Genomic DNA, 12200 nt, shown 5'->3' with positions numbered 1-12200 from the left:
AGCATTGTAATTTTTCTTTTTTTTACATTCTAAACCGCGTTCTCTACTGCTGTAAATAAAATGGAAATGTTGTCTAGTTTAATAGTTGATGGTATACTCGTATTGAGACAAAAAGTGATAATTTTTTGATGGATGTAGGAGAAAATGCATTATTTTGGGGCTATTTCAAAAATTTCCCAGTAAAAAGGAAAATTCCTAAAAACAAATAATTTTGAAAACTTTGGAACAACAATCCATCCACATTAATCATTGACAATTACAGTCCTGCAGCCTGTTCAGCAGTCGTGCTATCGTCTAAATAATAGCGCTCATAAAAAAGTGTGTACTGTAATGTCTCATTTTATGCTGGACACTTTCTTCACAAAAGAGCCTTTCAAAAATTTGCATTGGCAAAGACTTTACTTGCTTGAACAAGGGATATGTTTCGTAATAATTAACTTAAACCGCATAAAAAAGTTTGCAAAAATTAAAATAAATGTGCGTTTTACAAAATTACTTTGAATATCCGAAAGAAATTCATATAAAAGCTTAAACTAAACTTGTATTCAAAATTAATTTATTTTATTTTATTGAAACGTAATATACATAGTTTCACATTTTTTAATCATTATCGCTATATGACAATGGTTTGGATAATTTGCGCAGTGGTTCCCAATCACTTACGTCGTCAGAAAAGACTGTTTCTACAATATATGTATATTTGCGGTAAGGGCAATAGATTTTCACAAACTTCATTATCTTTCTTTTTTGACAAGAAATTTTTGGATGAAATACAAACCGCACAACTTCAAAATCGCGTAAAACGAGACCTTACAGTATTTTTGATATATTTGACAAATGCTGCCTGTCGTTGTCTCTACTACGAGGTGAATTCGCCATTGTAATCGGCACTCTATTCGAGCCGCTGAACTATCCAAATAAATTCAACTTCGTAGCTATGCCAGCGTGTTCCAGGCAGAACTATTAGCAATTCGAGATGAATGCAAATCAGTAAAACACTACAAAGAAGCATTATAATTCCATTTCATCCAAACTTTGCTTCAAATTACTCTGACATGGGTTCCCGGTCATGTGAATATTTATTTATTTATTTATTATTAAAGTCAAAACATACAACCATAGGTTATTCTTACAATGATTGACCTTAAGAATAGTTGACATAAAAGGATTAACAGTAAAATCAAAATTAAAATTAAAATTACAGATAGTAGTAAAGAAGTAATATATAAGTTGGAGAAAGTATTAAAAGGAAAGTAAGGTAAAAAATAGTGGTAGCAGGAGTAATGGGAAGAGATTTAAAGTACATTCAGCAATTTTCGGCAAGATAGTGAAGCAATTTATTTTTGAAGCACGAGCTTTCTTTTATACGTTTAATTTTGTAAGGTAAGGTATTCCAAAGACGGACAGAGAACACAAAGTATTGACGTTCAGTCACCAAACAACTGTATTTCATCGGGACTATGTTTAACGAGCGGCAGGACTTTGAAGGCATAAGTCGATCTTTGAGGTATCTGGGTTTTTGAGTGTTTATGATCTTGGGGAGTAAAACTAAACATTTAAACCTAAGCAAGTCGTTAAAGGACACGGAAGCAATTTTTTTCGCAAATACTGAAATATGGTCAAAACGTTTTTTACAGTACACGTACCTAGCAATGTTGTTATACAAAACATTAAGCTTACTACGACACACACTATCACAAGGAGTATATAACTCGCAACCATACAGTAACGTTGGTAACAAATACGTTTTAGCTAGTAGCAGTCGAGTGTTTACTGGTGTAAAATATTGAGTTGTCCATAAATTTCGGAGCATACCATAAACTTTGCCTATGACAGTAAAAATAATGGAAGGTTATAAGATAGCAAATGAGCTAGCAAGAAAACGTTCTGTACCAGACATTACAGAGGCGGCTGCAGCGGCACGCTTTTAACTCTAATTTGAATTACTCTATTTGTAACTTAATTTTGGTTATAATTCTGTTCTGAGATAGTTGACTATGACTGATCGTTCGATTTGCTATTACTTCATTATAGGTCTCTTTGTCATTAAAATTTATTTTCTACTTTTTAGTTCGATTAGCAATAAAAGCGTGTTTTTTAGTTTTTTTTTAACTATTTTTTATTTTTAGTATATGTAGGTGTTTACGAGTAATATACTATTACACAACCGCACACTAAATACTAACCTCAATGGTGGTGTGGAAACTAAAAATTCCCAATTTTTGTTTAAAAAAATACCCAATTCATGTTTCTACCGGTGTGGCAATATTGGCAAATGTTATAAAAAATGCACGTTTTTCAGCGCTCTCACGAGAAAAAGAGTTTCCCATCTAGTCATCTATGTTGTGTGTTCCGAGTCGATCAGATTTTTAGAAGCCAGTGAAAATTAAGCTCAAAGATTCCGTTACATACATACATACATACAATCCGACCTAATAAAAGTGTGTTAAAAATATATATTAAAATGCAAATGTATTGCGTTTATGTGTTATATTTATTTTCGTTCTTCAAGCGTATTTGTCAAAACTACAAAAAATATAAACGAACTTCAACTCATTCGTACATAGACAATAAAAACAAAAAAACTTAGCAAAATACATGACAAAAAAGAACTCGGACATTTATATGAGGTAAAGTTAGGCAAATAATATTTAAGAAAAAACAATGCAATTAATATTTAGTCGGGAAGCTTTTATTTTTTCTCACAGCATTCAGTATTCTTGGCATGGATTCGACCAGCTTCTTGGATGTTAAGGGATCTATTTTCCCCCATTCTTCTTTAATAGGTCTTTCCTTTTTTTAATAACATGCTTTCTAAGTTGGTTTTCCAAAGTGTTTCAAGTATTTTAGGGACATAGACGGACATCAAGTGCCTTATGCTTGTACTTAATTCCCAACTTTTCAGCACTTTGGTAAAATTTTCTTTCATAATTGTTAGGTAAATTTTTGTGGTCCACATTGCCCTCAATGATGCACAAATGTTCAGTACCAGCAGCGGACATACAACGCCATACCGTTACCGACCCACCCCCATGTTTAACAGTCGGACGTAAGTATTCTTAAAGCAACTCTTCATTAGGTTTTCTCCACACATATGATTGTCCATCTGACCTAACTATGTTAAACGTGCTTTCATCTGCAAATAACACGTGCTTCCAGAATTCGAAATCCTTATCCTCATAACGCTTTGCTAATTTTATTCTCTTGTGTCGGTTAATCTCGTTGATGAAAGGTTTTTTTCATGTGACTCTTTCATTGTAATAATTCTTTCGCAAAACTATACGTTTACTTTCTGGGTCGCAGTTAATATTAAGGTGTTGGGCGATTTCTGTTGCGAGCTTAGGAGCGCTCAAATTTGGATTTTTCTCAATTTGTTGCACTATCCACCGTTCATCTGCATGCGAAAATAGGTTTGGTCGTCCCAATTTCTTCTTCATTTCCACGGATTTTGTTTCTTTGAAACGTTTTATCACGTCGTATACAGTCGGACGGGGTCTATCCACTATTTCTGCGATTCCCCGAACGATTTTACCCTTTTCATGATGACTAATAATTAAATTTCTGGCTTTAATTGTGCTTTGTCCACGCTGTCTAGCCATGTTTATAATTTGGACTTTTATTCAACAAAACACGACTGAAATTTTATTTTCCTTTATTATGTTTGGTTCTTTCTTTGCACTGTTCTACCGAGAGCAAATTAATTGTGGGATTCCCCGTTTTAAAGTGCCAAACCATCGCAATAATGCCAGATGTCCGACTTCTTTTCTGACACATTTTTAAAATCCTATTTGAATACCCACTGGAAAAATATAAAAATAAAAATATTTAACTTACATTCCTTATAAAAATGTTGAATATGAAGCTGCATGCTATGTATGTCCGAGTTCTTTATTGAGTCTCTGTAATCTACAAGGTAAAGTCCAAAATAAACAAGACTGAGCTAAAATAAAAAAATAGCTTCGAGTTTATTTATTCAAAATAGTCCCTTCTGGCCTCGACACACTGTTTTGTGCGATCTACAAACTTTTCGAAAGAGTGTTTCAGTACAACCCTTTTGGATGGCCTCTACGGACGCAAAACGTTTTCCTTTCCTGGCCAAATGCAATTTCTCGAATAGGTAGAAGACACAGGGAGCCATATCAGGTGAATACGATGAGTGATTGACGGTTAAAATGCGATTTCTAGGCCATTCGGCACTTTGACGCTTAGCTTCAGGTTCATGTTGGAAACACCACGTTTCATCACCAGTTGCAATGTTGTAAAGGAAGTTCTCGTCTTTTCACGTCTCTTTAATGAGGTCTTTCGAATGTTGAGCAATTTTTGGTCCTCAGTTAACTTGTGTGGAATGAAAAGTGCGCAGACCTTTCGTAAGCCCAAATAATCAGTTAAAATGCGATAAATCGATGTTTTTGGGATATTCATCTCCGATTTCATGAATTTGAACGATGATGTCGGTTCATTTTTGCTAAATTTACGAATAATTTCGATGGAGTTTTCGCTGATTACTGATTTTAAGCGTTTAATCAATTCAAATGTTTCGGTAAACGTTTTTCCAATTTTAAAACAAAATTTGATATTAGCTTTTTGTTTGAAACTCATTTTTGTACCGATGACACAAACATAGTGACACTTTAGACACAATAACTTCGCTTCCACTGAACTGAATGCCACTAAACTTTCACTGGAAGTCAGCTAGTGAGGTAACTTCCAACGCACTAACTCATTAAAAAGATGGCACCATCAAGAACCATTTTATGGCGCCAGTCTTGTTTATTTTGGACTTCACCTTGTATTTTGCTATCAGTCAAATTCGTTGCCGCAACGGGCTGATTGTGACGGGCCTATCTATCTATCCAGCCTTATCTGCTTAGAAAGGCAACGAAGTACGAAGTAACCTTCGCGGAACATTAAAATTTATTCTTCCCTAATGTGACAAACACTCATAAACTCCTTGGCTAATGCAAAAAATAAAAGTTAAATTCAATATAGACCTCTTTTTGTCGAGCTATTTCATCAATTGAGCAGCGTTAAAAGGGCACTACTCGAAGGTATAAGATCCGAGAAATACCTTCTGCACGCGCTCGATTCCATTAATGTGGAACTAGTGCAAAGGGTGCCAGATTATTGCAGCATACTCGAGAATCGAGCGAACGAAAGAGTTATGAAGAAGTTTTATGGTGTACGGATCGGAAAATTCAGCGCTATTACGCCATTGAAATGACAAAATTAATATGTCTGATGAATGAAAATTTAATGTCAAAAATAACGCCAAGATCCTTAAATTCCTAAAGCGATTACAAGTGACCTCCAAAAAAGCTGTAGTGAGTTTTTAATGAACTGTCTGATTTTGAAAAAGAAACATGGGCACATTTTTTAATCTAATATATATATATAAAAATTAAGCCGAAAAAAGTGTGCATTTGTCCGGGGTAATCTCAGCAACGCGATTAGGAAAACAATGAAAGTTTCACACATTGTTGGTGTTGCTTTGGCAAAGGTTTCTGTGAAGTTTGGTTGAAATCCGATAACGCGTGTGTGTGCGGTGCGTCGGTTAAGTGAGTGTGTTTTTGCTATTTTGCCGCACGTATTTTTTGTACCGCACATAGCATTCATTAGAATTGAATACATTTTGGTCGTGTGTGTCTGGGCCGATTATTATGAAATTTGGTATATTCAGTAGGTTCTGTTTTTATGCGGCTTTTTTTATGCGGTTTTGAAATAGTGCGGTTTTTTTTTTAAATTACAAAATGCATGTCGACCTATCGGGAATTGTACATATAAACAAGATTCTAAACCAGCTAAGCAAAAACTCATCACAGATTCATGCGGTCTATGGAACGTATCTATAGTTATAATATGGGACTAGTGCCCTTTTTTATGCGATTTTATTACATTATTTCAGATTTATGCGGTTTTAGCATTTGAAACGTATCTATAGTTTTACTATAGAACTAGTAGCTTTTTTTATGCTGTTTTTTTTATGCTGATTCTTGCGGAACGTATCTACCGCATAAAAACAGAACCTACTGTATATATATTTTTCCACAGTGAAGGTTAGTATAATATGCTTATTGATTCCACTTGCCACCAGGTGGCGCTGCCGAAGGCCAAAACGAGGACCCGGGTAACCCTAGGATGTGTTTTTACATTGTGGGTATCAAATCAAAGCTACTGATGAGTGCTTTAATACAGAGTATTTTTTAGATCTCTGAGTGACCAGGGTCTCGAGATATAGCTGAAAAGGTGGACCAAGGTACCCTTGGATGTGTTTGTACAATATGGGTATCAGATGGAAGCTGTTGATGAAGTGTTTAAGTGAAGTAATTTTTGCTGCCCGTTTCCAAGATAAAGAAAGGAAATGGAGCTGAAGATGGAAGAGGAAAAGGAATAGCTACAGGAAGAGGAAGAGGAAGACCGCTTATTATTAAAAATTAAAAAAAAAATTCTAAAAAAATTTTAAAATGTTACATATACGCTAATTATATAAACGTTAATCTGAAGTCAGTTATAGTGACAAATTCATTGTATCATTGCCGGCGTGATTGGTGATCGTTTCCTTAATTTTTTGCAGAAAGGTTATGCTAATATGAGATATTACCTATATCATTCATATATTTACGTATTACCTGTGTACTCACAAATATACGATTGAAGCAAATATATGTCAGTTTTTTTACTTCGCCTGGAAAAGTTTATATAAATTTAAGAAGAGTAAATAGAACTTATTTTATATCAGACTTCACGCAAAAAAGTCATTTGCACCTGAACACATAGCTGGGTTAAAGCGGGGGGGAATAGAACAGTCTTCTTCTCCTTTTCCGCTTTTTTGCACACGTAATTGTATGGGATGAGTGCACGATGGCACATAAAAAGTCACTGGAAGCGCTTGATAGGACATTACGAGATTTACGTAGTAAAAATGAAATGTTTGGTCGTGCCTTATTGCTGCTGGCAGGTGATTTTAGACAAACACTGCCTGTTATTCCTCGAGCAACTGTAGCAGATGAATTTGCTGCATGTTTGAAATCATCATATTTGTGGAGACATGTTCAAACACTCAAACTAACTACAAATGTACGTGTTCTAATGCAAAATGATCCATCAGCTGCTGAATTCTCACAGCAATTATTGGATATTGGAAATGACAAAGTTCCTGTCGATAATTTAACTGGCTTAATAACTTTACAACCAAACTTTTGTCAAATAAGTCAAACGAAAGAACAGTTAATTCAAAGTATTTTCCCAAATTTGCCTCAAAATTACAAAAATCATGATTGGCTTAGTGAACGAGCCATCATGGCTGGCAAAAATAAAGATGTGAATGAAATGAATGCGGCTATTTTGGCTAACATACCAAGTCCAGAACAAACAAATCGATCCGTTGACACTGTTACAAATCAAGATGATATTGTAAATTTTTGAATTCCTTAGATTTACCTGGATTACCGCCACACATGCTAAACTTGAAAATAGGAGCACCGATTATTGTGTTGAGAAACATAAATCAACCACAAACTATGTAATGGCACTCGATTAACAGTTAAGAGATTGATTAATAACGTCATTGAAGCAACAATTTTGAATGGAAAATACTCTGGTGAAGACGTTTTCATACCGCGAATACCAATGATACCATCAGATATGCCGTTTGAATTCAATTTCCTGTTCGCCTTGCATTCGCGATTACTATTAATAAGTCACAAGGCCAAACTTTATCAATTTGTGGTATTGATTTAGAATACCCATGTTTTTCTCATGGCCAACTTTATGTTTCATGCTCAAGAGTTGGTAAGCCATCGGTGTTGTTCATTTATTCAACAACGCATGGAAAAATCACATCAAACGTTTTTTAATTGCTACTACTATTTAAAACTTCTTTCATTATTATTCATTAGCGAGATTTTTTATAAAATACACACAGTATTTTTCGGCTTAATTTAATTATTATAATTAATCTAGATTTTTTTAAAGACGACCAGCGGAACGGACGGGTTTTCGCTAGTATCTAATGAAAGATGTAATCTCAAGCACCAAGAATATAATTCATCTAGTTCAGATTGGACTTTCATCATTATATTATATTATATGTATATGTCCCTTGAAGTGTTTGAGAGAAAGACTCTGCGGAAGTTTTTTGGACCTTTGCACGTTGACGACGGCGAGTATCGTAGGCGATGGAACAATGAGCTGTATGGGCTTTACGACGACATAGACATAGCGCAGCGAATAAAGATCCAGCGGCTTTGTTGGCTGCGTCATGTCGTCCGAATGGATACAAACGCTCCGGCTCTGAAAGTATTCGATGCGGTAACAGCTGGTGGTAGCAGAGGAAAAGGAAGACCTCCTCTGAGTTGGAAAGCTCAGTTGGGGAAGGCCATAGTTTCACCAACTGGCGCCGGTTAGCACGAGAAAGACACGTCTGGTACACTTTGTTAAAATCTGCCAAAATCGCGCAAATCAAGAAGAGGAAGATATGTATATTCGGCAGTGTGTCTTTTCGGGACAGTTCAATGGCTTTAAGAAATGTTTCATGCAAATTATTTTATACAAAAAATTTTGTTCTATCTGAACTTTCTCAAAATGTGCTCATCACTATAAAAATTTAATTTTTTTTAATTTAGTAAAGCACTAGCATTTCCCAGTGGGCTTCGCACCACCATACATAAAATGTTTTTTTTTATATCGCAAGAAATTTTTCATATTAAGTTTTCTTTATAGAACTCGTAAAATGTTTAAAAAGTTGAATTAGTTGATTTTTTTCATTCAACATACTTTCTAAAGATGTCACAATAGCCTTTTCTGTACTTTTTTTAAATTTGATTGTGGTGGTCACCTATATACAGGTAAGGTGAAAGAGCCGATAAAAACTTGTAATTAAACTTTGATTCTTTACTTTCCATTTCAATTTTTTACGCTTAATAAATTATGCTAAAATAAATAAAGTTAGAAATGTTTTTCCAGTTCCTTGAATGCTCCAGTTTTTATTATATTTTCGTACAAAATTAATATTAACATAATACACTTACAACCACAACAGTACAACAGAAACGCTCATAAGCGGCTGTGTATTTGTTGTTGTTTTTCCCATACAGGCATTTCGTATGAGAGGAAACCATTACTCACATAAAATGTCATAACTCAGGAACGGCTGCACCGATTTCAATCAAACTTCACACAAACCACCTCCTCAAACATAGAAAAGAACTCTAAAATTTTTGTGTCAATCGGTTTGGCGGTTCTTGAGTTATAAGATTACCAAAGAAATGTAACTTCTTTTTATATATATAGATTACCAGGCCTAGGCTTATTATTGAGAAAAACTGTGTGAAAGCTAAGAATATATTTTTATATTTTAAAGTTTAAGTGGGACTAACAGCAATACGCGTAAAAAGTTTAGGTGAAATCAATTAGGCGATTACTGAGATACACATATTTCACGACAAGTGCGCTTGACCACGCCCAGCTTACAAAATTATTTAAAAACTAAATGTTTGCTTAAAATCAATTTTACATAGTTTTGATCCGCAGTTTTGAATCCCATTTAATTATCGTATTCGATTTAGTTTTAGAGAAAACGATTTGTGACCATTGCTCAAAACAAATGGACATACAAACACGCTAGGCAAAACCCCACCACCACGCATTTTACATATCCATTTGTACAACGCCACTACTAATTAGTAAAGTCTTTTTATGTGTAAGGGTGCGTTTCCAATAGTTTTATGTAACTAAGCGACGTAGCATGTCTATTATTTTGTTTCAAACAACGAATTTATTTACATGCCCTAACAACGCTTTCAAAATCATACATTTCCAACTCTTTGCTCTTTGGTATCAAATTAACTGAAAGTATTCAAATCCAATATTTAGGGAGTAAATTTATTTGTGTCATTGTATATTTTTGAAAATCCCATATAAACTCACAGAAAATTATCGCTTTCCTTGTAACGTTAAAGATCACGCGAATCTACAGAGTATAATAAACCAGCTCGAAGAAGACTCTTTTAAAACAAATCTTTAAAAAAGAACATCGGATTCATTATGTCGCTGGTCTATATAACGCGCCACAATGAGAATATCAATGATTTGGAAAACAAATCCGATTATTATCAATTATTGCACAGCAGCTTCACTTCAAGGCCTAAGGCAAGTAAAAAGAAAAAAATTGATGCCGTAATAAAATTGCCGGATGGCAAGCAATTACTAACAGGCTCACAAAAGAGCGAACATAAAACAATGGGCTACAGTGAGACTCCACTACGAGAGCCGTGCGAATTTTTGCGCAAAAATGGTGGCGTCAAGTGGCAGCGTAAACGCGACCATACCTGTCCCAAACGTGATGAACCGATATTACCAGTACCACGCTTGGAAGATCTAAAGAAAGAGAAGCGCGATAAGGAAAAGAAAAAAGTAAATTTTATAAAAAAGAATGCCAATTGCATAAAGGGTGCGCCAGCAAAATGGCACCCGCCGCAATATATTGATTTTCACACCGGCACACCACGTCGATTGGAAAATTCAGGGCTTGTTCCGAAGTATGTGTGTTCTGGCGACTTCGGTAAGGTGCCTTGCTATTTGCGTGTACGTAAGAGAGCTTTGCGACCTACGCTTGAGAAATGCAAATCCGAACAAATTCAGTTAGCAGAGCGATGCAAATTCAATGAAGTTAATATCCGTCAACTACCGTCTGAGGAAAGGGATAACATTCTAAAGGTAAGAAGATGATGTCGAAAAATATACATATACATATGTGTATGTACATGCATACCAATGTACATATTTAGGCTAAAAATCGATAGAATTTTTTTATAAAAATGTGCTTTGGAAATTAATTTAGTTTGTATTTTTAAAGCATTGTGTTTAAAACTATAAAACTTATTCTTATTCGCAGGGTCTTAAACAGCATTTCAATAACGTATTTAAAGCTTATCAGTCCGGTTCATTGTATACGGATACCATCTCAAAGCGGTTGAGAAAGTCAAATTTGGAAAAAGAGCTACGTCAGCTGGAACATGACATTTTTCTCTTGGAATCAAATCCAGTAATATATGTATCAGAGTTTTAATTTTAAATAAAAGGAATATTTTCCACTTGCATGCACTTCATCCATTTGTTTTGAGAGCAACTTTAATTAACAGATTTAAGAATATAATAAAAAATTCGTTCAAAAACCCAGCTGTTTGCTGCGGATGCCTGTTAAGCAAAAAAAAAACTTTGGAGAACATAACTTTTCGTCAAAATGAAATTTTGAGCGAATTGATTACTAAGCAAGAATACATACCCTTAAACATTATTTAAGGGGGTCTTCTGGTCTCCAGCGAAAAAAAAAATCGATTTTTTTTTTTTGCATAATTTTGTTGTATGTGTATGCGAGAATACGCCACAGAAAGGATTTTTTGAAAATCGCATTTTTTCACATTTTTCTGGGCACCGAAGTGTACCCTCCTCCGGCCGTTTTATCATAAACTTTATCTTTAAACGCGTTTCCCCGAAAATCGTGTTTTTAAGCATTTTGGTCACACTTTTCATAGTAGTTATAGTCCGATTTCAATGGTTTTGGTCTTAAAAGGTTCGGAAAACTTACCGCTAAGTTTCCCCGTGTACGATTTTTGAAATTTTTTTTCATTCCATTTTTATAACCTTTTAAAGTTCAAAAAATGAGCAAAAAAAAATTTTTTTTGCAAATTGTTGCATAACTTTTGAAAAAAATTTAAAAAAAAAAATCTGTCACGGGAAAACTTAACCAGGGCAACTCTGAAGACAACGCATATCTAATTTTTGCTTTCTGATTATCCAGGTGGAAAAACCGTGACCAAAATGGAGACCTGTTTCGTTTGGAGGTGGACGTCTTCAGCGCCATTTCAAGGTCGCGGGTGTTAATTTTTTTCAAAATCAAAACCATTTTTTAAAAGCCAAGACATATACCTTTAAATAAAAAAAATTGTTTTTTAAATATTCACAGGATTTGTCACAATCAATCCCCAAAAAAACCCTTCATTTCAGGGCCTCGAGACCAGAAGACCCCCTTAAGGGATGTAGGACCCCATTACTCCGAACGGGACAACACCGTCGTTTTTTTTTTAATTTTAATGCGATGGCCGTGGTACTTGTTTTCCATTTTCTGTGAAAAATGTGAGATTAAACCTCAAGCTGTAATTAGTGGTGCTGTAACTTAGCCACAACCATAACCATAGCAATCA

The 12200-nt window shown here is 34.8% G+C and overlaps 1 protein-coding gene across 1 annotated transcript; it reads left to right on the top strand.

Moving 5' to 3' along the window:
- Positions 1-9787: 9787 nt before the first annotated feature.
- LOC129241280 (enkurin) lies at positions 9788-11105 on the top strand. The gene is made up of 2 exons (XM_054877529.1): positions 9788-10713; positions 10892-11105. The coding sequence occupies exons 1-2, from the start codon at positions 10042-10044 to the stop codon at positions 11063-11065; spliced, it is 846 nt and encodes a 281-aa protein (XP_054733504.1). The 5' UTR covers positions 9788-10041; the 3' UTR covers positions 11066-11105.
- The last annotated feature ends 1095 nt before the right edge of the window (positions 11106-12200 follow it).

Source organism: Anastrepha obliqua, chromosome 3 (genome assembly GCF_027943255.1).
Source record: "Anastrepha obliqua isolate idAnaObli1 chromosome 3, idAnaObli1_1.0, whole genome shotgun sequence".
In the NCBI taxonomy this organism is placed as follows: domain Eukaryota; kingdom Metazoa; phylum Arthropoda; class Insecta; order Diptera; family Tephritidae; genus Anastrepha; species Anastrepha obliqua.
Note: the sequence above shows the minus strand (reverse complement) of the source record. Positions and strands in the feature narration are given on the sequence as shown.